The following is a 27,321-nucleotide window of genomic DNA, read 5'->3' as shown; positions in this document are numbered from 1 at the left end:
TCACCCGGACCTCCTGTTCACTGAATGAACGCTCACTCCATTGAAGGAAAGTAATTCCTATCCATTGCTTCTTTAGACATCACTTCACATATTCATATTCCCGCTGCCTCAATGTTGGGAGCTGTACAAAAACAAACAAAAAACTGTGAAATGGCTTCAGGCTAGAAAAATAGCCCGATGTTAACATTCATATGGTGTAAATTAGTTATATGAAAGGAATGATTTTTGTATTGCTGGACATCCAACAAGTGCCAGAGGCCAATTATAATATTTGGGATTGATGGTACAAGATCTGAATAAGGCTCTCCTCAGGCTGCACTTATTAGTCCCATAGTGCCCCCTGCTGTCCATAATAACACACGATCATACACGTAGGTCCGTTTTCTTTTAATTTTAACTCAAAGAAATGGCAACAATAATTTTTTTTTTTTTAAACAGGGTTAAAAAATGTCACGACTAATAGTAAAACAAACCTTGAAAAACAAATACTCACTATACATTGAAGTATGTACAACACGGTCGATAAATAAAACAATACTGACTAGCAATATGATTGTTTTGTTTCCAATTCTCTACGTATTAGTGCACCGAAAGGAGTGGAAGCAGAAGAAAGATACATCGGGCACTCGTAATCATGAAAACGGCGCGTTTTGGTTTGAAAACCTGAGATGAGCCATCGTTGAACGCCTATCAGTGGCCCTCTGAAGCTTCTGTATGCAATTTGCGCAGAAACATCCTGTAGCAGTGTGCTAGATGTCGTCATTATTAAGATACGGGACTGATTTGTTATCGCTAACCAGCAGCATTTCTCTGTACAACATTAAATAAGGGGAAACCTGCATTTGTTTGAGGAATAAAGCTCTAAAAAGACTTATCGAAACATGTTAAAGCCTCTTCTACTAAAAGTTCTTTGCTTTTCCTTATGAGGAGTATTTTGTTGCCACGCGTTCAGACCCGCTGAGTTTGATGTGCTGCTTGGTGGAGTGAGTGTTGAGTGGGGCTGCGTGACGGATTCGTTTTTTTAGAAAGCAGTGGGCTATTCGGAACCCCCCCCCCCCCCGACCCCCACCCCCCGTGTGACTCCATCCTGAACAGCCAGCGTGCGTCTTGGTTTCCTCACTAGCCGAGTCCCAAAAAGCTCGGAGAACGCCCATCTGCTCCTTCAAGTCCAACAATGGCGAACGTGGAGAAGCTCCTCAGTGCCTCTTCATGGACGACACCTTCTTTTTCCTGGCAGCCAGCATCTCGTAAAAGGGGTCTCTGCTGATGGCGGCCCTGCAGACACCATCCAAATTCAAGGATTAGTGATTATTTTTGACTATTTATAGCAGTTCTTAACTCATTCACTCCCAAAGACGTTTTTAAACATCTTTTCAGACTTGGTCTTGGTCATGTTTTTTTTGAGAAGCGGGGCATCACATACTTGATGCTGTTCATCCATTCGTCCTTCTCCTCAGCTGTGGGGGCCGAGATGCGGTAGAAAGTGTGGTTGCCCTCCACCACGCGACCGTCTGCCTCCGTCTTGCAGGCTTTGATCACCCGGTCTTTGTTGTCGGGGATGAAAAGCTCAAAGCAGTTCTGCGGCGGACGGAGAGACCACACATATGGCGGGTTACTGACGAGAGCAATTCTTAGTCGAACTTCACCGGTGAACGAGGAACCTTTGTCGAAATCTTCAGCGTTGTCTTGTTGTGCAGTAAAAACTTTACACCATCAAACTGGGAACTTTGAGGAACTGCAACTTAAGCGATGAATTAGAGGAACTATTGCTCTACCTCGGAATTAAGAACACTTTTTGAGAAATGAACGTAACCTCAGAACAAAGAACATTTCGGAGGACTCGTGTGTGTGTGAATAGGGGAAACTAGGCACTTTGAGGAACCGCACCATTGACCCTAAAACGAGAAACTTTTGTAGGAACCTTGAAGGGCTTTTGTCAGGCAGGAAACTGACCCTCAAACTTGGAACTTTACCACAGAATATGTCTTTGGTGATTTTACACTGCTTACCCCAGAACTAAGAACTTTTAGGGGAACCTTGGGTGTACCACACCCACAAACTGAAACGAATATCCAATTTTGCCAGTAAAATGATCGGTTGGTACGGGCGCAGTGGAAAAGTAGCCGTCCGTATTTCCATGCAGTGAGAAAATGAGGCAGAAGAGGGCGCTGTGCTTACGGGCTTCTTGTCCTCCACCTCCCTGATGCTGAGGTTCTCCAATGGGATGATCCCTCGCGGTTCCTTGTCCTGCACGCGCCGAGACACAAGCGAAATGAAGGAAACGCCATCAGAGGAGTACGAACCCTAAAATAATACTCACCGTCGTGTACTCAAAGTAGTAGAGGCAGTTGTCGGTTAAGATGAACCATCTCCTCTTCCAGGTCTTTACTCGGCCTCCTGCGTAGCAAATCAGAGCAATCAGAGAGGCTCAGTGGGAGAGAGCAGAAAAAAAAAAAAGGGACAAAGCCCCGACTTTAGCAACACGCAGGCGGACAGACGTGAGCAGACAAGACAGATGGAAGCTGCCGACAACTCCCCCGCTCACAAAACGGTGCAGCTGGTCCTACCATGCACTCACCACCACCACCACCACCACCACCACCACAGGTAGAAAGGAACGTCGCTTACAGATGAGACTCCCGCCTTTTATGAGGTCACTGAAAACTTTCTGCTGGCCCAGGAAACATAATACATCTCACCAAGACTCAGTATGGGGACTACTCCACTTGCATACAAATGCTGGATTTGCATATATAAGACGCCAGCTGGGGTTGTTTACTCAACTGCATTCCAAAATGATAAAGTGGAACCAGAGTTAAAAAGAATAACAACTGTTTGACTGACATTGAAAATCCGAGTGAAAAACGACATCTGAAGCTTTTAATCATCAGGTCTCTCGTTACAAGGCCTCTCAGCCCTTTCACGCCCGGGTGGGAGCTTTCATTAACTCGGGCGTCACTGACCCCACTCGACCTCTCACCTTCAACACGGCGGGCTCGTTTCCTGTGCGGGGGGGAACCTGATCCGCACAGGCAGATGGCAGCCTCCCATTTTGCTGCGAGGAGAATGCCAATGAGGGTTGGGAGCCTGCCGCTACGTTCTGCTACTCTGAAGCCTCAAAATTCCTGTTGGGGCGGGTGGGGGGGGGGGCTTCTTGGTTAACTACAAGTGAAGTCTAGACTATGTGAGCCCACCACCGTGTTAGTCGACATACGTCTACACTGCGAGAGAGGAAAAAGAGGGTTATAGTTACGGTCCGCGGGTTCCCGCACATTGAGACACACCCTTTCTATGATCATATGCAGGCATTCAAGCTGTATTTGACATCCCATCATATCCCAAAGCATCATGATAGGTCAAACATCTTCAAATCATCTACAGCAGGAGTGGGCAAAGTATGTAGTAAGGCAAGGGCAAACCTTGCCCACCCCTGAACAACAGACACGTGTAGCCCCCTCAGAACGTCATCTTGACTAAAAACAAGCAGGGTGGCATAGACGAACGAACACAAAGCCGAGTGTGGCCTGGGGACCCTCGAATTGAATCGGCAGGTGGATGCTAGAGTGGAGGGAAGAGGATGCGAGGCAGGCGAGCTTTGACCTCCATGACATTCATTTTGTGTTGGTTTGGGGGTCTTTTGATCAGTACGGCGGAAATATTGTGACTGCAAAGGTTTTACGATGGAGACAGTTTGGACTCCGGAACAAATGATTCCAAATTAGATTGTATAGAGGTTCCGCTATAAAAACGCCAAATGATATTCAATTGAATTACATATGGAGGCCCTCTCAAACACTTTGCTGCCCGCACCGCTTTCGCCACTCGAGATGCAACCAAAGCATCTGATCCACCGAATAGAAAAGAGAAGAGCCATGAAGTTGAAAAGCTGCAGTATTCCCGTTCGATAGACAAGAGAGCCAACCGGCGCGTACCAACGTCTTTATGTGGATGCCGCGGTGGATGGAGGAAAGGGTATAATGCAGCTTTTGGATGCAACAAAAGTCCACATGAAAAGATAGTAACCATCAGAAGACCTCAGCGGGAGAGGTCATAAAGCCAGAGGAGCCCACGAGGGTGGACGCCAACCACCCGCAGAGATAAAAAAGAAAATGAGAGGACACAAAATATAAAAAAAAACCACCAGCGCGGCGAGCGGACTCAACAGACAAACATCTAAAGTTGAAATAACAGAAATAACCACAGACACGGGGAAAAAAAAAAAACTGGATGTCGGAGGAGAACAAAAAGCAATAATGGCGCACCACCAAAAGCACCGGAGAGCTGAGAGATGGAGCGTGTCGTTTGTTGTTGTTTTTTTTTTTTGTTTGTTTGGGAAGAGCAGGTGTACATACCTCCTGAGGTAGGAAAGATAACAGCCAAAATCATGGGAACAAACAAACAAACGAAGAGGAAAAAGGGAAACAAAAAATAAATCATCAAATTAAATAAATGAGAAGGAATTATTGTACTTCATGCAGTGCTTTACGGTGTCGCACTTCTTTCAGCCACTTGGTGGAGCTGTGCACACTGAAAAGCCCGAACACAAAACATTGCCTTGCCTTGGCTCCATATTGTCACTCATTTTATCCTCCACCTTGATTTTGCTTTTTTTTGATTAGCGGGCCAATTGTCGAGATTCACAGTGATTGACACCATGGACTTTTGACTAATCAGAGCGAATCAGTACAAGGAGGGAGGAAACAGGAGGGGAGTGTTGAGAAATCCACCACTGTGAGTTTCAGCCACCATCAGTTGACCTGTGGAACATCCGGAACACAACAAGGGAGCCGACGAGCGTCTGCCATGCGTACATCACGAATAAAAGACCGAAGGAGACGTATGAATTTGGTTCACAATTTAAAACCGCTCCCAGGTGTCTTAATAACATGTCTGCGGGCATGTTTTTATCAAAGGATCAAGCATGATAGAACTCTAGCGATGCCTCATGATGGATTTCATTGGTTCCGTGATCGTGCTAAAACTCAAAACAGTTGCACAACTCAAATAATTTTTCTTCATTGCAATAAATGGAAAGGCCATTAATCCATTCTATGCGTAAATGTAAATGTAAATGGTTTTCTTTCAATGGACATTTTGCTGCTTTTTCTGGTGTGCGCACCCTGACCATCTGGGGGCAGTACAAGCATATGGTACCTGGTCACCGTTTTAATGGTAGGGGGAAAGTGTACTACTCTCCTTTCACTCCACTAACAGTATGTTGACATTTATGCACATAGAGTTCCTTTCCTGTGTGTATGTCAATGTATGCATCTTCAAAGATTTATAAGCCTCCACATATGGCGGTCTGATCTCAAAGCCACCTTCATAATTCATGAAAACACGGCGTCTTCAGCGTCGGTGTCAAATGTGTGTACACAAAGACACACGCACACCCAAATTGTTGACCTCGTTTTTTTTTTGTTCGTTTTTTTAACCGACTTTGATGTGTGCGCCGCGACTTGTCTGACAACATACCATACTGGAGGACAATGACATTTTCAAAATTATTTTGGGTGATGTAAGATATCAATTAATCGCCCCTCACCCAGTTTTAGGAGCCAGCCTTCCCTGTCCGGGTTGAAGAAGGTGTGCGTGAGGTCGTTGCCGTCATCCTCTGGAATTTTAAACGGCTCATTCTTGATGCTCTCGTAAAGATTCTGCAATGGAGAAAGATGCGGTTAACACACGGCTTCTTGAAATGGGAACGAGAGGGGCCTTGGTCCCAAAGCTTGCCCTGAGCAGGTCTTCGGGGAGGTCTCCTCCCTCGTTGATCCCCCGGTTCATGGAGATGAAGCGCTCGACGGTGGGCTTGTCCTTCACGTTGGGGTTGTGGAGGCTGGTGTTGAGCATGATGATGGCGAACGACAGGATGTAGCAGGTGTCTGGAATACACGCGTCACAGTCAGACCCGAGCGGCATGCCACGTTGAACACACTGAGGTGACTTGTCAATGGGGTTGCGTGGTATAAAAAGGTACAACATTATACTTTCGTCATCAAAACTGAAAGGTACGGTATGCTAGTCACAGTTGTGCTGTCGTGTCAACATGACTACACACAGTCTGAAAGTTAGCTTAATGCAGCCACTGTTCTAGTGAAAGCCTGAGCATGCGGCTGACGAAGCAGCACTTTATCTGTCGTGCGAGGCGGTTAAGCAGCCCCCCCTCCCAACACCCCCATGCATTATGCACATCCTTCTGCATCCATGATAGAGCCGCTCATCTATGCGCATTATTCCCAAAAGGCAGACAACGCCTAAAAGACAAACTTGGCAGACTTTGTGTCTGCCTAAGAAAGTAAGTAGCTCGGCACACCATTAGGCTCCCCTCGACTGAAATAATGGCAAATTATCAAACAGTCACTCATGATTCCAAGGGAGCTAAATTGAAAAGGTTCTTAGCTGGCACCTGTGGATTGGAAAACGCCAGGGTTGCATTGGCAGTAGCGCTGAGCGAAGGCCTCCATCATGCGGTCGATCTTCTGGGCTTCTCCCGGGAGCCGAAAGCTCCACAGGAACTGTCTGTGAGGACAAAGGTCGCGATCAGGATGCGGTGAAGAAAAGTGCTTGGAGGGTGGTGGGCATGGCGCAGAGCAGGGGTGGGTTTTAAACTTGCAATTTTAAACGAATTAAGACTTACTAAAATGGTCGTCTTAGTCTCAGGTTTGCTTGGTAAGTCAAAATATTCAAGAATGAAGTTATATTGTTCAAGGTATGTCAGTTAGACTAAAGTTCTTTTGTTGTTTTAAAAAAAAAAATTCTCATCATTAAATCATGTCATTAGACAAGGCTATGGTCTGACTAAATCAAGTTATTTTTCGAGAATGGAGTCAAATAATATTTTTTGACACATAAATACATTTGATGTCATGGCTGTAGGTTCCTCCACTTTGTTTCCAACTATGTAGCAGATGTGACGCAGCTACGACCGTCTTACCTTAGGGCCTGCACCAGGTTGAGGTCTGTGAATTCATGAAGTTCAACAAAAGCGTGGAGGACCTGTATGTTGAACTCATCTCTATAAGGCAGACATGGAAATACATTTGATTAAATAAGAGCTAAAGAGCACAAAATCAGAATTTAAACAAAAGGTAAATGTCTGACTGTTGAGGCCTTTAGAGCAGGACTGAAGATATGTTGGTCGTAAAGGGATGGCGCTCCCCATCAGACGGTGTGACAGAGGCTCACCCCTTTTGCTAATTCATTTATCATCTCATCTGGATGATGACATCACCCCGCGACCCGTATGCCCTTCGCAGTAAATGATCTTTCCCGTGAGCACCCACGCCTCACTCCCAGCGGACTAGCAACAGAGTCAATCGCCTCAAAGCGTGCTGAGAGAAAATAGTCGTACCCAGACAGCACCCTTAATGCGCGACCGTCTGACTCGTAATCCCCGCATACCGAAAATGAGCCCGGTGTCATTTCCTCGGACCGGCATTGAGCAACAGACTCCAATCTTCAATTTCCCTTAAATGAGGCAGACGGTGTCTTGAGCGCATCACTTAAGAGTGACTAAGGCAATCGAAAGCAGATGGAGGCGAGCGAGGAGGAGACATTGTCTAAATGTGGGACCAGTCAAGTATTTTGGGGAAAGAATGGGTGTGGCCCCGCACCACAAGGAAAGTGAGCAATATGGAAACTATGCACTTCTAGTATATCGGAATTGTGGGTCCCTTACCTTTCACCGAGATAATCCCCAATGGCTGTTTTGTTTAGACCCTCGCCCTTGCAAAGAAACTGAGCGATGTCATCGCTGGTGTTCTTCAGCAAATCATTCTCAATGAGGAACTGAATTCCCTGGAAGAATGACGAAGGACACATGGGGGGGGGGGGGTTTAAAAAAATCCTCAGTCACATCTCAGGAATCACAGTTGTCACTTGCCTACCTTTTTGGGGTCCATGTTGAATTTCTTGCGGCCCATTGCCACCTGTTTGTTCCTCTGCATGGTTTTCCTGGAAGTTCAGAAATGGAGCTGCTGTTATTTGTGAAGATCATAGATCAAACCTAAGGACTAAGACTGAGGTGATCATCCAATTATCCATTTTCTATAGCGGTTGGGGTTCGAGACTATCCCACTTGACTCTGGGGTACACTATGAACAAGGTGGCCAGGCAATTGTAAGGCATAAAATGTAATAAGCAATAGGACTGTTTTTTGAACCAATCAGATTTCAAATTCGTCCTCACAGGGCCAGACTGCTGGCCCTCAATTACATCATTATTTTTCCATTTTCTGATTGGTCATTTGAAGCAAAACTTGTTACCGCTAGCTTTGGCCAACAAAAGTGAATACATTTAGCAATCAACATTTCTGGTAAGTATAATCATTCATTTATTTAAGATATTTTTTGTCATCTGACACGCTTTGGCATTTTGTGTAGTACAGCAGTTCTGTACATCATTGAACACGACAAGTGTCTTGAACCGCAAACTTCGAAGCTGTGAGACAGACGTCCTTCCAACCGCAAGGCTACCTTGCCGTCTGACCTCAGCATTTTTGCCTAATTTTCGCCTATAATCTTCCACTATGATTCATTCATCCAACTGACGAGTCATCTGATCCAACGTGACTCACAAATCGCATTATTAAAATGATATTTCCTGACACCTCCTCTTTGTGGACCCTCACGGCCGTGACTAATCCTGCTTATGGGAAGAAGTTCTTTCTCGGGCCTGGAGCTGCTCAAAGGGGTCAAAGTGGGTTTTCAAGGTATTGCTGTCGCCACGGTGATTTCCCCAAGCCTTCTTTGCCTCTCCCACCCGAAATTCCTTTGGCTTTTTTTCTGTCCGCTGCTGAGCTCCTTAAAAGTAAAACCTCAGCAGACAACGGACAAACGTGAACACAAAGTGTCGCCGTGGTAAGACGCCGCGATCGCATCGAGGAGATGAAACCCTTTAATGGGTTTGGGAGGCAAGACAAAGTGCGCCATGATTCATCTGCTGTTGATGGGATCTCTCTGACCAAAGTAGTCGACCCCAGCGCCCCCTTTCCCTGGGGACCTTGCATTGTCTGCCTCGGCCCACTGCATTATTCAATGAGACCTCCCATCATGTTGGGTGTGAGAGGGGGTGCGCCGGATAAAACATTTAAAGTGCCTTAAAAGCACGGCCAATGTGGGAGGAGTTTTTGGTGTGACGAGATAGCCATCGACTATCAATAATTGACAGCTTCATTTGCTAAGTAAACAGAAGGAAAACAAGTCGGTTTTGGGCGACAGGCAAGGTGATGTTTGCCGTCGGGCGGAGTGGGGCGGGGTTGTATGGATTGGTTATCCCCTTTTTCACTGCCTTTAAATGAAGGCATTTGTGATTGCGGGGTGGAGTGTGAAAGCCCCCAAATTGCGACAATGCCCACTTGGAGTAGGTTATATCTAAATGGCAACAGCTGAGGGATCTCTGAAGGAAGCTCCGCCTTACCTCTCCTCGGTGGAACCCAGGTTCTCGATCTCGTTGGTGACCTCTGCTATCTCATCCTTCAGCCGCTGTGGAAAAGAAAACGGCGTTCCCTTGTTAACTCATTCACTTCCAAAGACGTTTTTAAACGTCTTTTCAGACTTGGTCCAGAATTGGCTGGTACTGAGTGAGTTAATTATGTCCAACCTATTCTGAAATCACGATTAGATATATCAGAGAATACAAATTTGGGGGCAGTCTCATTTTTCTTCAGAGGAGGCTGTCTTAAGCCCCAAACGCCATTGCAAATGGTGAAGCAAGGCTGAAAAGCGGATTCAAGTTTGGGTGGCTCTTGGCGTTTGAGGAAAGTAGCATCACTTTTGTACCGCTCATGTTTTGAAATGTTTTCGCTGATTTACTTGGGTCGACATTTTAAATGGTTGCGTTGGATCCCGCCAAAGTTTGTGCAATTTCTCTGAAGGATTTTCCCGCTGCTCTCTGCTTCAGAATTCATCACCTCCCAATAAACAGCTCTCAAACTACACTATCTAAACTAAATCCACATTGCGATATCAAACTAAAATATTTTTGGTTTACAGTCAAGTAATAGAATTGGCCATGCTTCTCGGGAAAGGTACCATCATCTTCTCGAAACATTCAGAATAGAAGATGGCTCACGAGCTTCATTGAAACAAAGTGACATTGATCTGCTTATTGTCATGACCGCCGCGTGTCTCCAAAACTAAAGTGTGGCCTACGCATTTTGAAGGACATTGGTTTCATTCGTTGTTTGGCTTCATAAAATAATTCATGTAGGAGAACACCAAATATCATTGTATTAAAAAGTCAAAATAATCATGATACGGGATTTGTATACAATCCTGTATTGAGTTCTAAAGTCATAAACGAGCCAAACAAAGCTCCTTGATTCAGAACCGCTATTTCGTTACGGGCCGTACCACAAAGGCAACATCTGTGTCGTCGAGAGCTGCGCACTCCCGACGCATTCCTCAAATGCTTGCCTCTGCAAACAATGGCTGGGCGCACACTGGAGGCCTTGACCCGCAGGGCCGGCGGAGGAGGGCGTGGGAGTCAAAGGGGGCAGGGGGCGGAGAGCGGTCAGTGTGCGCACCACCAAATACGTAGAAGGGAGGGGTTATTAAGGGGAGGGTTTCAGGCGACGATGCCAGTCAAGGCTCATTAAAGTGTGGGTGTCAGCCTGCAGCGTTTGTCTGCGAGGACAGTTGGAAGTCGATTCTCCCGCAGGGACATCTGGACGTGGGGCATAACAATCTGTCACCCCTGTGTGTCAATTGTCTTACCACCGGGGAGAGAGCATATTTTATCTGAATATTACCAAACATTATGTAGTTAAAACCACACTTCAAATCACTCAGCTTACAGCAATCACTTTATAGAGAGCTTCTTTTGAATGGCTCAACCACAAGCACAAATGTTTGGCTGGGGAAATGAGATCTGGGTAGGAAATACTCCACATTCCACTTGGGTTGAAATGTGTGGCGGGGGAATTTGTCGGAGAAGTGGGTGGGGGGGGGGGGGGGGGGGGGGGGACCAAGGCGTGGGGAAAGAGTTAAAGCAAGTATTCTGACATTGTTTTGCATGTCCAAATATAAATACTCGCCCACAGAGGAAAGTTTGGGAGAATTTTTGGTACTGGGTACTGTAGAAGACAAACAAATGTGTCGATGCTGCACAAATAACCACTGCCTATTTTCGTTGCTTTTGGTCCCATTGAAATTGGCAGGACTGTAGATATACTGTAGTGTTGTCTGTGTGTGTGTACTAACTTTGACATAATGATGCATAATATCTTAGGTACATCGATTACACTGGAATATCTCAGGTTCAACACAGCCTGTACTTTGTTCAGACTTGTCAAGACAAAGCCGACGAAAAACTGCGAGCGGAATTCAGCTCTCATGCCAAACATGATTTTTTTTTTGTGTCCAATTCCAAATTGCACAACTTGTCGGGCATATTTAGGCGTTCAAAGTCCCACTCTAATCTTTGAACTTGACAGTACCTGAATGTCCTCCAGCAGCTCCAGCTTGCGCCGGCGGATGTTCTCCAGCTCCTGCTGCTCCTCCGGAGTAAGGTCGTCCGGCACTAGGACAAAACGGGAGATGAGCACATAAGACACCAAAAATAAAATTGCTTTGTCCTTTTTCAACGAGTTAACTAAAAACCACTCGGCAGGCAAATCCCTGAGGGCGAGGCACAGAAATTCTTCATCTCACAAAGTCACAAATTGGCTTGGGCAAGAGGGCCTAAAATTCACATGACTTGAGAAACTGAATCCCTCCCCCTACATCGCAATATGAAATTAAAATATATAAATGATCATGGAAGTGTTTCTAAATAGGTGAGATGGTACGTTACTAAACTCAAAAAAGAAATACAAACAAAAACAACACAGAATATAATTTTGACAACATGTACCGAATTGAAAAATAACAATTCAGCACTCTATAGTGCAAAATAGTACACACCATCACAAATAACATGGGGATTAAAAATTCTGTATTTAATACATTCTTTATAAGTATACTTTTCATCTTTAAGGCTGGCTGGCGTTCATATGAGGTAACAACGATTCAGTTCCAGTTTTCAGATGCGCATGCTAGCTCTGTAGCTGTTGCATATTTTCTTTCGAGACACAATAATAACAATAATAAGTTGACCAGCGCATTTGATGTTCATAATCGATTACGCTCTGCTGTAACGCCAGACTTCTGTGAAACGTGTACAGTACTAACCGAACACTTATTCTCAGGGTGTGCTACTTCAAATTTCGCACTAGATTAGCAGTTAGCATTGCTTCTCCGTCCTCTCTTTTTGCTTGGCGCGTAGCATACTTTACTCATCCACCTCTAGAAATCAAAATCATCGTCAGAGGGGTAATTTTATCCTAAATCTCTGGAATGACCTCCCACTAAACATTCGGCAAGCCTCCTCGCTGCCCATCTTCAAAACCCTCCTCAAAACTCACTTGTATTCTTTGGCATTCGACTCAGCATGACTTAGATTTGTTCTTGGTTTTACTGTTTGGTGCTTTCTACCGCCTTTATTACCGATTTGTCTTACTGTTTATTGTGCATGTTAAATTGCTCCATGTACAGCACTTTGTATGCAGCGATGGCTGTTTGAAAGTGCTCTATAAATACTGTTGACTTGACTTGACTTGACTAATGGCTGATGATTGACTACCATCAACAAATCACAAGCTAACCACCTTCATCACTCTTAATATTGAGTATCTACGGAAACCACACTGAACAACAAGGTCCAGAGGAGAGCAGGACCAAAAAAAAAAAAAAAAAAAAGGCCTCATCCAGGTTGGTACCAAGCGTGTGTCACTTCCCAAAAACACAAGCAGCACCGCTGGGCAGGAAACCATCCACTTAAATTAAATGCTGAGAGCTGCTTGTTTTCCTTCTTGTACAAGAGTCACCACTTGGCCATGAGTCAGCGAACGTCTGGCCTGGCACGGCCCGATGAAAAGAGGCAGTCTTCGGAAAGGGATTATATAAAGACAGAGAGAGAGAAGTAATGAAGGGAGAACGAATGCATAAGACCCTTGTAGCAACGTGACAGATTGGGACCAATGTGATGAAATGTTCTCCTCCAGAAAGAGAAAGAAATCCAAGTGTATTTTGTCTTCGAAGTAGCAATCTTGATTGTTATGCGAGTGCATGCACCACATCCATTTTGTCGAGGCACGGGAGTACACTTTCGGACAGCTGAGTTCCTGGATTGCTCAAACTGTTTCTGGTGAGGGTCCGGGAAGTGACACGTCAAGGGAGAAACAATTACAGCCAAGATTTTTTTCCTGCGTTCAAAATTGCATGGCGGCCACCTACAGCTAATTTTGCGGTGGCACCAGTCAGTCCGATTGATATCGCTCAAAACAGGGTAAACCTCCAGCTGTGATGATTGAAGGCTTGATGTCCCTCTGCGGCAGCTTTGTATTTTAACTGCAGTTGCAGCAGTGTGCCACTACGGAGGTGCTATCGCAACAGCAGTGCACAGGAAAGACCTGAACCAACGGGCTCACGTTCTCCTTCACCGAGCTCCGGTACTTTATGAATACTGACCCCACAGTTGGTGGACTCTGAGAAGAGGCCTTTATTACGCAAGTTTTAATAAACTACTGCTTGAAAACGATAATAGTCATATTCTCATTGGAACTCTGAATTCAAAGTAGGTTTCCTGTAAAAGAAAATGAGTCCGTTGAAATGACAGAACGCATGCACGTCGTGGCGCATGGTCAGGAGGGTACCACCTCTGCCTCAATTTGAGCCAGGAAAAACCCTAATTATAGCTCACTCTCCCGCAGCGTCACAGTCCTCTAATATCCATGCAGAAATCCACGTTGGCCAGAGAGACAGACATCTCATTTCCACCCAGATCTCAAAAGAGCTCTCTTTGGAAAATAAGGAAATTAGGATTCAGAGTCCTTGCAGGATCACTCAGTCCTGCTCTCTTGCAGATGTGACCCAATTTAAAGAGCGCCTCTCTGCACACAAGGTTCAAAAGATTTAAACTCATCACTTGTGACTGTGCTAATGATTGAGCTACTGAACTCTGGTGTTATGATACGCAACCATGTATTGACACTTGCATCATAAACACTGGAACTAAAATTTCCCTGTTAAAGGATCAAGTAATCGAACAGGACAGCGTTTGTGATGACTCACTTTTTTTTTTTAAACTTGGACCTGATGCAGTTGATTGGAATACAAAGTCAAAAGTCATGCTTTGTTTACTTTGGTCCTTCCGCTGTGGCATGACGGTAACATTTCTATTTAAAGCAACAGCATCCATCTCGTCCTAAGACACGCTTCATTGGGCTTAATTGCCTCCGCGGCCTCTTCGGTAACATCTCTCATCACGACTCATTTTATTTAGAGTATTCCACGTTATGATAATACTTTTAGATCCCACGTGATTAAAAAATAAATACATTGGGAAACAAGGGTGCAGGGCCATCCTTCCATTTAGCTATCTTGCTCTTCACCCCTCGAAGCTTCCAAACAATCGACCCCGTGCCTGAACCAGAGCGTCGGCTATACCAAGAAGAAGTCATGATGAGCCGTAACGCATTCGGCACAATTAATCACTTCAGCTGGCCACTAACAAACGTCCGCATACACCATTGCCCATTAGGCTTCCCCATATCAACGCTGTTCTTCCAGCAACAGAAAATGGTGTAAGGATCATAAGCGGACACGTCAAGACGTCAAGTCCCACCGCCAATGCTGTGAGACCACACACCTTCAGACCCAAACCAAACAGCCTGCAACATAGACAAGAGACGCTTTTGAAAAGTCAAGTCAGTCAGTAAAATGGGCGCCATCCCAAATGTGCTCACCGCTGACTTCCTGAATCTTAATTGACGCACACTTGGACACGATACAAACTGGAGCCAGCAGACCACCACTTATGAATCATCAATCCGACCTGTACTGTGGGAGGAGACGTTCGAAAAGAAGAAACATTGCGTTGTCGTGACGCGTGGGATGGAAGCCGAGTCGGCGGAATGATCCCAGGGCGAGTTAAAAGCAGGATACGGTGAATTCTTCAACAACGTGCAAGTCAATACACAAATGCTCTATCCCAGTGTCAGGAAAACATTCAAATCTTCTTCTTAAAGGCTTTTTTTTTCTCCTCAAGATGCACTTTCACAGTCCGAACATACAATCTTGGTCAGTGAAATAAATCTTTCAATCAAACTTCACCCCACCCACTCTGACAAGGAGCACATCACCCCGATCAGTCAGACCAGAGTTCATTCCTTTCAGATGTCATTCGAGCTTACCGCAAGCCAATGGGACAACACGTCCAATGTGTGACTGTTTCAGACGATCATGATTGCCAGAGAAGTCCTACATGACACATCAAGCAAAAACAAGACTGATTCCCGAACACTCAATCACTCACCTGACTGACCGACACTCTGAGGTGTCAAGGTTTTGTTCTCCTCTTAATCCCAAACTTCCTGGATGACACAGGAATTGAAAACCCAAAATTATGATTCTGCTAATTCTTGTCGAGCAAGGCGTCCATCCTCGTGAGGTAAAAATAGATGTTACAGAGCGATTTCCAGATGCACGGACTGCCGGCTTACAGCGGGAGACACGTGGGACGCAGCCTCCCTCCTCCCACCATCTCCATCCCCTTTTTTCTCTATTTTGCCTTCGCTGCCTTGAAACGTGGAGGCTCCACCCCGTGGCCGTTCCTTACTCTGCCGCCTCCTCCCCTCAAATAAACAAAACATGGGGAGGAGCTACGTGGAGAAGAAAAAAAAAACAAAAAAACATTCGCACAGTATATCACAGATGCTATTTACTTAATATTAGCGTATATTTCAAAGACGACTTCAAACGTCTGAAGCAGTCTGACTTTCATACATTTTGGGTCAAACCGTCACTGAACAAAGCCCATCTAATGAGCCACAATGGTGCCAGCAAATTAATGATAACAACAACAACAAACCAAAAAAAAAGTTGAATGGAATTTGTGAGCTCCGACGAACACGAGTAGACGTGACTCAAGCCCTTCACGCTGGGATACTCGATCTCCTGACAAGTCCTGCAACGAGTCATGCTGATTCACGCCGACCTCCTTGACAATGTGCATCTATGCTTGGGATAATTTGTCTGCACCAGTGGTGTCCAAACTATGGCCCGAGGAAACATTTGCGGCCCGCCATGCCTTTTTTCAGCGGTCCGCGAGATGATCAAACATAAATAAATAAATAACAAAATTAGAGGGCTGGTGGCAACCCCAAAAAAATACAACTATTTTCCTTTAACACTTTGAACAGAAAGCCGATGAAATCAACTCGACAATACAAACAATACATAATTGCTTTCTTGACTGACTTTAGCGTGTTTCAAAAAGTTGAATAATTTTAAAATGGCCCCTTTCATCGTTCCATTTTTATGCATGGGGCCCTGAAACAAAAAAAAAAGTTTGGACACCCCTGATCTACCCCGTAGAGAGCGCAATGTTGTCGACACATACCAGGGCATTGTGTAAGATTACGGCTTGTTGCCTCTTGTGTGTGTGCGTTAATGGCATGTGCTTTGCAACCCAGTGTCTGCGCCGAGTGGAATGAGTCAGCTCAACACTCTGCTGTGTCTCATACGGTGAAACGTCAATCCTGAATCCATGTCGGGAGTCGAGACAGAGATATTATGATCTTAAATTAGAACGCTGTTCATGTTTGCTTTCCTGGTTTTGTGTAGCACCTTTATACCGTATAACGTTACGGGATAATGACTAGACTCAATCGGCGCCTCAATCAGAAACACTCCCCGAGAGAGCGCATGACCATCCTTGATTAGCCATTCCACGCTGGTTTTGTTTGAGTGAAAGTGTCGTCCCGCCCTGTCACACGAAAGTTTCGTTTCTGTTCCAATGCTAGCAGAGTGAAGCGGCCGTGAAGGAATGAATAGCGAGGCCGCCGCGGCTTCAGCGTTAAAGCAAACATGCGGACAAAAAAACCCCACAAACATCCCGCAGCTGGGCTCGCGCAATCAAACGCACGTAATCCATCGACACGGACGCTAAAAGATACTGAGTTCTTTCAATAATCTAGTTGTTTTTACACGCCGAGGCAAAACGCTTCTCGGGGGCCCCTTTGGAAGCGGAAGAACCATTTGGACCGACAATGCTGGCCTTTGTGCTCTGATGGTCACTAGCCTTGATTCTTATCGCGGTCGCCAAATTATCAACATCCTCTCGGCAGCGGCACATCCAGACAAGCCTGGGACTTTCTAGTGCAGTAGCGGGAAGTAAAAAAAAAAAACCACACACACACACACACACACACATTGTTGCTGTGCTTGTGTTCATTTTTCGGGAATCAGTATTCTGTTTGAGGATTTATTTTTCTGAGGACTACGGTTTACCCACTGCATTAAAAATGGATCTTTACATTCTATGTTATGAATTTTGGGAAACCATATAAATGTTTAATCACCTCCACATATTACATACAGAGCGCACAACAAATTGATAGATAACTATTTTAAAAATCAAAAGTCAAGATTAATGACTGTTATCGTGGATTACATATGACGATTTGACATTTTGGTTCAGACTTGAGTAAGCATCGTGGAACTTGACATGCTTGATTTGCTTTCGTGGGCCACATAAAGTGATGTGGCGGGCCAGATCTGGCCCCTGGGCCTTGACTTTGACACCATGCTCTTGGGAGTCTTGAAACAGCCTGCTTTAAATAGCAAAATTGGAGCAAAGTCAAACACAGCAGGTTGCCACTTCCTGTGCAGCGTATTTTCAAACTCTGAGCTTCCTGTTTGTTGGTCTCTCGTACGCACGCCGCGGAGGGAGTGAAAGCTGAACACGGCCAACCTTTTGGGAACGCTTTCTTTTCGCTCTCTTTTTGACATCGTCAAGGAACTGGCGAAGTGGGCACAGGCTGGGTATTTGCTTTCTCTATTTACAGAGCACAAACGAAGCATGTCTGATTCATAGTTACACGCCTGCTTTCTATGACACTCCCAAGCTGTACCTGCAGACCTGAGCCGCCATTTCGCACCGAGGTAAATGCGACCGCAGGCATGTACGTACCTGCTGCACACAAGCCTAAAAAAAACCTAGCTGTGGAACTGGCTGAGCCTTCCCAGTGTTCAGAGTAAATTCATTTAATTGGCTGGTTAATAAAGACCACATCAAGTGCTGCTGAGGTTTGTAGCCTTGTTTAGAATTTTTTAAATATTTCACGTGAGAAGGAATTTTTTCATCATAAAATGTAGAATACAGCACACTAAAAATTGAAAAAAAAGGGCAATTTTTGGCTGATTTTTCTCTCTGGACTTAAGGATAAAGTATTGCAAAAAATAAAATAAAATCAAATGATCTGACTGCAATTCGTGTTTTTTATTGTTGTGACATCAAGGGACCAACTTATTTTATTCATAATATATTTCGAAATAAATTGCCAATTAATCAGAAATATTGGAATCGGCGTTGGCCTAAAAAAAATTCCATATCAGTCAGGCCCTACCATGTGGACAACAGATATGTATTCAGTCCTTTGTGTGAAATCTGCATCAGTGAATAAAACTAACTTCAAACTAATATACGTACGTGTTCTGATGGCCACAATTTGACCCTGGAATGTATTTCTATTTTGCGGGAGAAACTTTTTTTGAAATTCCAAAACCTTGGGGATTCCCAACTTTCGATGCGCAACATGTTACTTGGCATTCATCCCTACGCAAACGGTCGTACTTTAGTAACATGAGACTCGCGTCAAAACACAATTATCTAACTGCATTATAGTCAAAAACGCTGAGTTGATCGGAAAAAAATGGCGTCCGCCAACGCAAAAACCTGGGAAAAACACGATTGTGGCGAGACAGCGCGGGTTTATCAAACCACCGGAGCAATTAGCGGCAGGGACTTGCGGTGCAGCCATTCGTCACGACTAACTTTTAAGTCCACAGGCCCACCCACCAACCATGCGGCACAGACAAATAGGACAAACAAAGCAGCTGCGTGGCCCCGCGTGGAGTCTCTTTCCGTCTTATCCTGAGCATCACAAAGGAGCAACGGCAGCACATAACAGGATCAGTCGGCGAGATCAACGTTAATACGTTTAGCGCTCACGCAGTCGGCGTGGGCTAGTTAGTGGCGCCTGCGACAGAGAACAGAGATGTATTGTTGAACCCCCGGGGAGGGTGTTGCGAACACACTTCTTTTGGGATTATAAAACATTCAAAAGAAGGGCAACGCGAGCACGGTATACGTAAGGGCTGACAATGGAGGCCGGAGTGGGGGGGGGGGGCGCTTTGCACCTGTTGCTGCACTAAACATGACATTAACGGCGCTTGACGACTGCATGCAGTGTCACATGTCAAACGGCAAATAAAGTGAAGCAGCTGCCTGAAAAGTCTCGTGTTTGTTGACATAAACAAACCCAGCAGGAGGCCAAATTCAGGGTTTATGAATACAATACAACAATGATGAAAACAGTGAATATAATCTAAGATCTAGGTTTGAATCTTCTGGGACTTTTCTTGTTCTCCAGCTTCCTCCGATATTCCAAAACAATCAGCAACAATAACTTGGTGCCCTGAGTCTGGCTGGCAACCAGTCCATGGGGTACACCGCATCTGACTCAAAACCAAATGGGATATTTGAATTGTTGTTGATTGCATTTCCAGTTTGCAATGCTGGAAATGTTAAGTCCCAGCGGTATAATTGTTGCCTTATAACTGGTAACCAGTCCTCTGCGATACTTCCTGGAGGTGCCCATGGGCAGGGCTCACATGCCCAACCCTGCCCGCTGCTTTTCTCTAATGGAATCTCATCCATCCGCAATTTTCCACATTAAGGTGAGCTGGAGCCTGTTTCAGTCCAGATAGACCCTGGATTGGTCACCTGCCATCACAGCGCACATATGGCGTCCAATCACATTCACATCCATGGGCAATGTAGAATAGAATGTTTGATGTTTTGATGTTTTTGGAATGTGGGATGACACTAAAATATCCGGAGAAAACATTTTGAAGCAGGAGCTGAGCATGAAACGCCGGAACCTCTGAATGTGAGGCAGATGTACTTAACATTTATACATTGCCCTGAGTATTTTCGAATTAAATGTCCTTCAAAACGTACACAGAACTCCAATATATACAAACAAGTGGGCCTTTTATGAAGAAAACAAAACAGAACAACCTTTGAGGAAAAAAAAGTTTCTAAACGACTGAAATTAAATGCCGATTACATCGACTTCCGGAGTGTGCGCATATGCCAAAGTTTCACACAGGCGTCACAGTCGAGTATTACAGTAATATTCTATCCAACAAATTTATGTACATTTCATGTGACCCGTTCAGAGTCTGACTCACCTACGCCGTCTTCGGACTTTAACACCATGTTGTCTGTCTTGCTGCTTTCGAGTCCGACGCCAAAGTTCGACGAGGCTTATAAGCACCCAAAGTTAATTTCCTCAGTCTTTTTATCACTTTTGGCCCAACAACTAACAACGAACTATGTATTATCACGGTAGAAGTCGGTTGTAGCTTGTAAAAGGGAGCTGTTTCAACGGGTGGAAGCTCCAGGCAAAAGTCCGCCCAAGTCCTGGAGTTACCGTGCAAGTACGCGCGACTGTCATGTCAACAAAGACGGAACTACAACCAGCTACTGAAACCCTCCAGATTTTCACAATAAAGTAACAGCGCTGTGTCGGACAAGAGTGTCCAGGGGAAATACATCAAATTTAAATTGGGGATTTACGAATTCTAATATAGTCTTGCAGAAGAACAATGGGTTTTACTAAAGATACAGTTACATACATTATTGTGATCAAAATATCTTATTTTGAAGAAAAATACATGACATATGTGGGTGTCCTTTCATCTTGACGCTACATGGACGAAAGGTGCCTGATGACGCGTTCAGGGCCCACTTCTCCACCCAGTTTTGTGGACAATCACACACGCACACACGCATGCACATTCGCGCGCGCGCACGTACACGCTGAGGGCTTGGAGAGGGCGGGACAGCTGGCCGTGTGGGGGCGGGTAACTTGATTGACACACAGCAGCTTTCACTACTTTTGCTGCCACTTTTTTGCTGCAATTATACTGTGTGTGTATGCGTGTGTGTGTGTGTGTGTGTGTGTGTGTATATATATATATATATATATATATATATATATATATATATATATATATATATATATATATATATATATATATATATATATATATATATATATATATATATATATATATATATATATATATATATATATATATATATATATATATATATATATATATATATATATATATATATATATATATATATATATATATATATATATATATATATATATATATATATATAATTTTTTTTTTTTAATGGCCCGCAATCCCCTGTGTTAGTCTAGAAAAATAAAACAACAACCTGTTGTATGTGCGGTGAAACGCACACAGGCATCTATTGATTATACTGTATTAATGTTTTTTGCTTTCCAGCGACTCATTAACGCCTGGCAACCGGAAAGTGGCAGAGCCTGCCGTTGCTTGCTCACGAAGGCAGAAGAGTTGGTGGTGCAAGAATGCTGCTTTGTGAAAGCCTATGAAAACAATCACCCCCATTGGCACGGGCTACATGTTCGGATTCCACGCACCAGTGTCAGGTAATCGCCACTTATCAAATACCGCATGTTCCTCCGAAAGGTCAGGACTACAGATCATTTCGGACGACTTTGTGCTGAAGGCCTCACTTGTGTTCAAGCGTCACACAACAATACAGCCAGTTCGGAGGTGATCGCTTAGAATTTTACTTTTGTTGCAGAAAACAAATTACAGAGCGTTCTCCTTTTGAATTCTCTATTCGTGTGAATTATGGAGTGATCAATGTCCAGCAAACGCAATCAACAGTGACCCCTTTCGGTTACTTCTATGAACTATAAGTTCAATTTCAAGTTAGTCTCTGGAACCAGGCAGGGCAAAGTCGCAAGTTCTGTCAAATATTCACTTGAAAATAAAACATTTACAATGTTTTACAAGATGTTGATTTTTTTTTAAAGCCTTCATATTCGTTCATCCATCCATCTATTTTCTGATCCGCTTATCCTCACAAGGGTCTTCATATGCATCTTTGTGGAAAATATGTAAAATGGTTGATTTTAATCATAAAGGCATTCAAGAGCATGTAAAAATTATTTTCAACCAAATTAAAAAATTATGTAATGAAATAAAAATTCAATGAAATTATTCAAAACACACAACAATGAACCAATACATTTCACAAGCAGAGTCGCCCACTTCACAACCCACCCCACCGGGCCCCGCCTCTTAAAGGAACATGCAGCACAATACATACGGTATCTTCTGTACATTTTATGCTTGTAATTTGTTTTGGGTGTTAAATTACAGTGACAATAGATTTCAAGAGTGATGTTTTGGTCTCTCTATATTTTATATTTGACTTCTCACTTATTGCTAGGCACGCATGAAAGATGACTCAGCCACAATTATTGAGTTGTACCACTGCAGGTCTGATTTTGAAAGCTGCTGTTTTCCTTGTGCAGGTACACGGAGCGTTCATGACAACTTTCAACGGGGAAACCTCCCTGTAATTGTCTGACCGCAAGGCAGAAATAGTCCTGAAGGATTGATTGCTTGCATGCGTGATATGAATCCCACACCTCTGGCTGCTTGCATGTCGATTTTACTGCCCTGTGGCCAAAAAATAGCTTTTAGAATGGTATATATTACTTAATGTCTTGGAAAGCAACTTGCCGCGTGACCATTAGCTGAATCGGGTATAATGTTACAGTTCAAGTTGATTTTTAAACTAAAGCATAAAAGGGGATTTCACATGTACTTAAAACAACCACACAACATTGCAAAATGCCATAGATAGGCTAATGAATAGCATCGATAGTCAAGCGTGTCATAAACCTTTATGCAACTTAACTTTACCCTTAAGCAACAATCATCAAACATGATCGACAGCACAAAAAAGTGTGTGTATGTGTGTGTGTGTGTGTGTGTGTGTGTGTAAAAATATCGTGTTTTTTTCCAAAATGGCTGCCTCAAACAAAACGGCGGACTTTCTGTTCATTTGGGCCCTTTAGACATTTTTTTGGGGGGGGTGTCCCATTGCGAGAGACACGTCCGCCTAATTGCGTGTTGATAAGTGAAACTGGTGTGAGTGTGTAATTTTTTTTCACTTTTCAGGGCGCGCGACTGAGTGAGTTTTGGAGGGTGATGTACGAACACCCCGAAAATCAATCTGAAAACGGTCATTATGAGGTGACAGCACAAGTCAATCAGGATTAAACATTCGTGAGACCTTCAGGGGTCGTTTGAGTTTGCATGACAACAGCCAGTGAGATTGTGCTGGCACCGCATTACCACACCACAACCAACACTAATGGACTTCCTCATTCGAGATCCACGTCGTCTCTTGACACACACACACACACACACACACACACGCCATGCTGATTCAGACATTTGGAAATCAGTGACACTTCCCTTTGCGTCACACTCCGTCAGCAGCTTACAATATTCGCTGCAACACGTCAAGTCATGTCAACATTGTCTGGCGGAATGACTTCCGATAACAAAGCTGGGCATCAAGTATCATAGTGTGACAAAATGTGCGACAAAGGTTGCACCGACCAATCAATTAGGGAATGGGACAATTCTGATTTATCATATAAGACTAGTGGGCCTTGTGGGGATAAATTTGAAATCTGATTGGTTAAAAAGCAGTTCCATTACTAATATAGTATAAGTTACATGAGTTAGCACTACTCTGAAGGTCGATGGAGAGGTCAGATTTCCCTGGGGTCACATAGATCTGAAATCTGATTGGACAAAAAAAAAAATCTTAACGCCCACATGTACTAGAAGCAGTCGCAGCATGAATGAATTCATAAAAAATACATGAAACAAACATTAGAAATGAGTGACAAAAAATGTGTTTTGTTTTCTTTTTTCATTTAAAAGGTTACCTGCAGCTTGCTGGAGTATCTCCACGCCAGGACACAAGAACGAGTGAAGGCTGGAGATGCAGAGTTCATTGACTGTCCCCATGTCAAATAATATTAATAACAGTCAAAAATCTAATTTGTACAGCACTTTTCTGAAGACACACTACGCACACTTCAGATATATAACTAGGAAGTTGTTATTCCACTGAGAGTTTCTTGGGCGAATCCAGAATAGTTGAATGAACTTCGCCGGATTCACTTCATCTACTCGCGCCTCTTAGAAGACGCGACTTGTTCTCCGAGGCGGCTGCTTCCGTTTTCGCCCGGTTCCTCTTTTTGTATTGCTGTCTCAGTGTTTCTCCATCAACTCTTTTCTCCCTGTCAGTCCCCAAAATCATGCGAGACGGCGCAAAAATGTACTTTTTTTCAGCAGTCACAAGCACTTTTAAAGGGACATAAATCCACAGTCCATAATTTGTGTTAATAAGTGACAATTTTTCATATTTTTTTTCCATTTTATTTATGTCGTCTGAAAATGTGTCGTTTATTAACGGGCAATGCCTTATTATCCCAGATTACTGTTCTAGTTCTTATTGTAGTTTTGTTACAGCACTTAATAGGGGACGCAATCGATTTGAACGTCATCGCGGTTTGCCATACGCCCAAATACCAACAGGTTCACAAATATTTTTGTTAAAAGATAAAAGTGATTAATGCCACTTGGTGGCATATTTGAACATAATTTCGAGGTACAAGTGACCCAAACTCAAAGTTGATCACAAAGTCAACCACAAGGTGGTGGCAGTGTGCAACTACAAAAGGACTGCGTCTACTCAAACAATTTGGGACATTTTATGGACTTCTGACTTTTTAATGGATCGTACACAAATAGCTGTGTCTTTGAAGCGTTGACTACAACAACTTCAAAACAACAAAATCACTCATTTATACCAAATAAATGCATTCCCGTCGACCACTACACATCGTGCCGTTCATCCCCCAACATAAAACCGTTAACATCCTCCCCTGTAGCGAGATGCTAGAGCTCAACACTAAATATAGACTTCATGTGGAGATCACAGAATCAAACTGTCACAGTAAAAACTTCCGATGGTCACAATCGGTGCATTTTAATGAGACGCTCTCACTTTTTAACGTTCATTTCTGCGTCGTATACTCTGTTTTTACTATTATTAGCATGGGTCTCTTGTGGTTTGGCTGCTTTGCTGCTAACTTTGACAGCTCCTCTCTTCTCACTGTGCGTTTGTTCATGACATGGTCTGCGTGCATGCGCTGCACAAGTGCCAATCATAACGGAGGGAGGGTTCATCAACATGATCACAGCAAATATACCTCAGTTCAATTGGAGAGGAACACGTGTGGTGGTGGCAGTACAGTGGGGGGAAAAAAATCCTATACCAGCTAACTGGGTGAAAGGTGGACTACACCCTGAACTGGTCACCAGCCAGTCGCAGGGCACACGTAGAGACAGACGACTATGATAAGTATATATATGAGTAGTGAAAATAAATATACCATAAAAATGAAAAAAAGTGTAAACGACTATGCTTTAAAAATCTTAGCGTAATATAAAGTATACATGTGCGTGTATAAATATAAGCGTAAAGACACATAGATATGTAAATAAAACATTACATGTAAAAAAATTAAATCAATGTAAAATTATAATAAAAACAAAACCAAACTACTCCTGATATATAGAATAATAATTAATTTATAACATTCATTTGTTTTGGTTGGAAACGTTGCAATGAGGACAGTGCTTACTGCTGCTCTATTTTGAGATGCTCTGCAAGCACACGGACTACTCAAGTGATGCATAATTGATACAAACGCCTCTGTCATTTCCTCGCCAACCTCAGCACATTATGATAAATCATCTCGTATCCTTTCCACCTTCAATTACCGGTACATTAGTTAGTTGCTCAGTACAGAGGCAGCGTGCCGTCATATCTGCAGTCTGACGCTTCATAATACTGTACATGACATAACCAATTTTTCCCCTTTTTTTCAATCTGCATATAGCAAATCACATGGTAGATGTGAGGAAAGAAGAGTTGTTAGAGACAAACCTGGAGCGTCTCCCTCCATCCCGGTACTCCTGTGGCGGCGTGAGGGAGTCTCAGTGGCCGGAGGAGGGAGGCGGCAACGAGCTTATCAGCGCACCGCCCGGAGCAAGCTGGAAACCTCCTTCCGCTCTCTTTCTATTTTGGATACTCCTCCTCCTTCGTCCACGCTCGTATCCACCCAACGTATCCTTCGCCTCGCCACTTTGAACTTGACAAAACACAAAATAAAGGTTTGTGTACGTGCTGTCAAACGAGGGCAGCAGTAACTTCTGACGCCGACGCCCCGCCCCCATCTCCTCCGTGACGTCACCCCCAACTTCACCTGACAAAAGGTGTTCGCATATCCCCCCCACTTCTCGGTCTTTCGTGTAAATAATTACATGAGAAATGGGAACTGAATTTGTACGTATCAGTGTAGGAAGGTGGGCTGAAAACAAGGGTGACAAGACGGGAAGGAAAAAGGGATGAAGGAAGGACGGAACGAAGGGAGGAAACATGGAAGGGGGAAGGAAGGGAAAAGGACAGATACAAGGAAGATTTATGGGGGGAAATAATCTATGAAAGGATGGATGGGTGTAGGGAAAGACGGAGGAGGATGGATGAGTACATGAAGGAAAGATCAAACGGGAAAAGGAGGAAAGGAAATGAGGACGCATGAAAGGAGGGAAGAATACAATGACAGTGTGAAAAGGAAGGAATGAAGACCGGAAGGAAAGTTGGAAGCAGAAGGAAACGACGGCACTATAGGAAGGATAGATGGAAAGGGGAAAAGGAAGGAAGCAAATGTTTGAAAGGAGTGCCAGGAGGAAAGAAGGAAGGAGGGAAGGATCAACCAGAATGGTGTGAACGGGAGGGGGGGTGGAAGGAAAAGAATGGCAAGGTGGAAGTCAATGTATTGACAAAAGGAGAAAAGGAAAGGGGGATTAAGAAGGGGAAGTGCCCTGGATGCTATGAAAGGGAAGGGAGGAAAATGGGATGGAAGGAAACCAGAAAGAAAGAAATGCTATGAAAGTAAGGACCTTAGGGATGATGGATGGAAGAAATAGCGAGGCAGGAGGGTGGCAAGATGGATGCTATGGAAGGAAAGTTATGATACAAGTAGGTAGGGAGGATGGATGGAAGGAAATGAGGTTGAAGGAAAGGTATGTTAGACAGGAAAGAATGAAGGGGATTGAAAGAGGGAAGGCGGATCGAAAAGGGAGACAGGATGGAATGAAAGGATGGGGGGTAGGAAACTCTAAATGAGAAAAAGTTATGGGCAAGGAGGCAAGTATGATATAAAAGGAACAAAGAAGACGGGTGGGATGGTAGTATGGCTGGAAGGAA

At 44.0% G+C, this 27,321-nt stretch overlaps 1 protein-coding gene across 5 annotated transcripts; it reads right to left on the bottom strand.

Annotated features, from left to right (window-relative positions):
* Positions 1-368: 368 nt before the first annotated feature.
* On the bottom strand, positions 369-26,183 carry cyth1a (cytohesin 1a). 5 transcript variants are annotated; one of them, XM_086132768.1, is made up of 13 exons: positions 25,999-26,183; positions 11,438-11,520; positions 9,418-9,482; positions 7,887-7,953; positions 7,679-7,797; positions 6,935-7,015; positions 6,407-6,519; positions 5,734-5,882; positions 5,545-5,657; positions 2,321-2,399; positions 2,179-2,247; positions 1,424-1,578; positions 369-1,275 (listed from the first exon to the last, which is right to left on the bottom strand). In XM_086132768.1, exons 1-13 carry the CDS (start codon positions 26,015-26,017, stop codon positions 1,197-1,199), a joined length of 1,191 nt encoding a protein of 396 aa, XP_085988894.1. In that variant the 5' UTR covers positions 26,018-26,183; the 3' UTR covers positions 369-1,196. The 5 variants fall into 5 exon arrangements, with proteins under 5 accessions (XP_085988894.1, XP_085988892.1, XP_085988893.1 ...); XM_086132766.1 differs by lacking the exon at positions 25,999-26,183 and adding an exon at positions 23,927-24,180 and having other exon boundaries at positions 2,321-2,397; positions 5,546-5,657; XM_086132767.1 differs by lacking the exon at positions 25,999-26,183 and adding an exon at positions 20,298-20,555 and having other exon boundaries at positions 2,321-2,397; positions 5,546-5,657.
* Between the last annotated feature and the right edge of the window lie 1,138 nt (positions 26,184-27,321).

The sequence above is a fragment of the Hippocampus guttulatus genome, chromosome 16, assembly GCF_054856545.1.
Source record: "Hippocampus guttulatus isolate MCC_2025c chromosome 16, RoL_Hgut_1.0, whole genome shotgun sequence".
Classification (NCBI taxonomy): Eukaryota; Metazoa; Chordata; class Actinopteri; order Syngnathiformes; family Syngnathidae; genus Hippocampus; species Hippocampus guttulatus.
This window is presented reverse-complemented; position numbering and strand designations above follow the sequence as displayed.

What these genes read in the sequence shown, in the direction of transcription:
- cyth1a (XM_086132766.1), bottom strand. Translation starts at nt 24,008, where the DNA reads ATGGGGACAGTCAATGAACTCTGCATCTCCAGCCTTCACTCGTTCTTG. An exon ending in AACCTGGTGCAGGCCCTAAG is followed by an intron (nt 6,520 to 6,934) that starts GTAAGACGGTCG and finishes TTGTCCTCACAG; the next exon opens with ACAGTTCCTGTGGAGCTTTC. An exon ending in TGGCGTTTTCCAATCCACAG is followed by an intron (nt 5,883 to 6,406) that starts GTGCCAGCTAAG and finishes CGTGTATTCCAG; the next exon opens with ACACCTGCTACATCCTGTCG.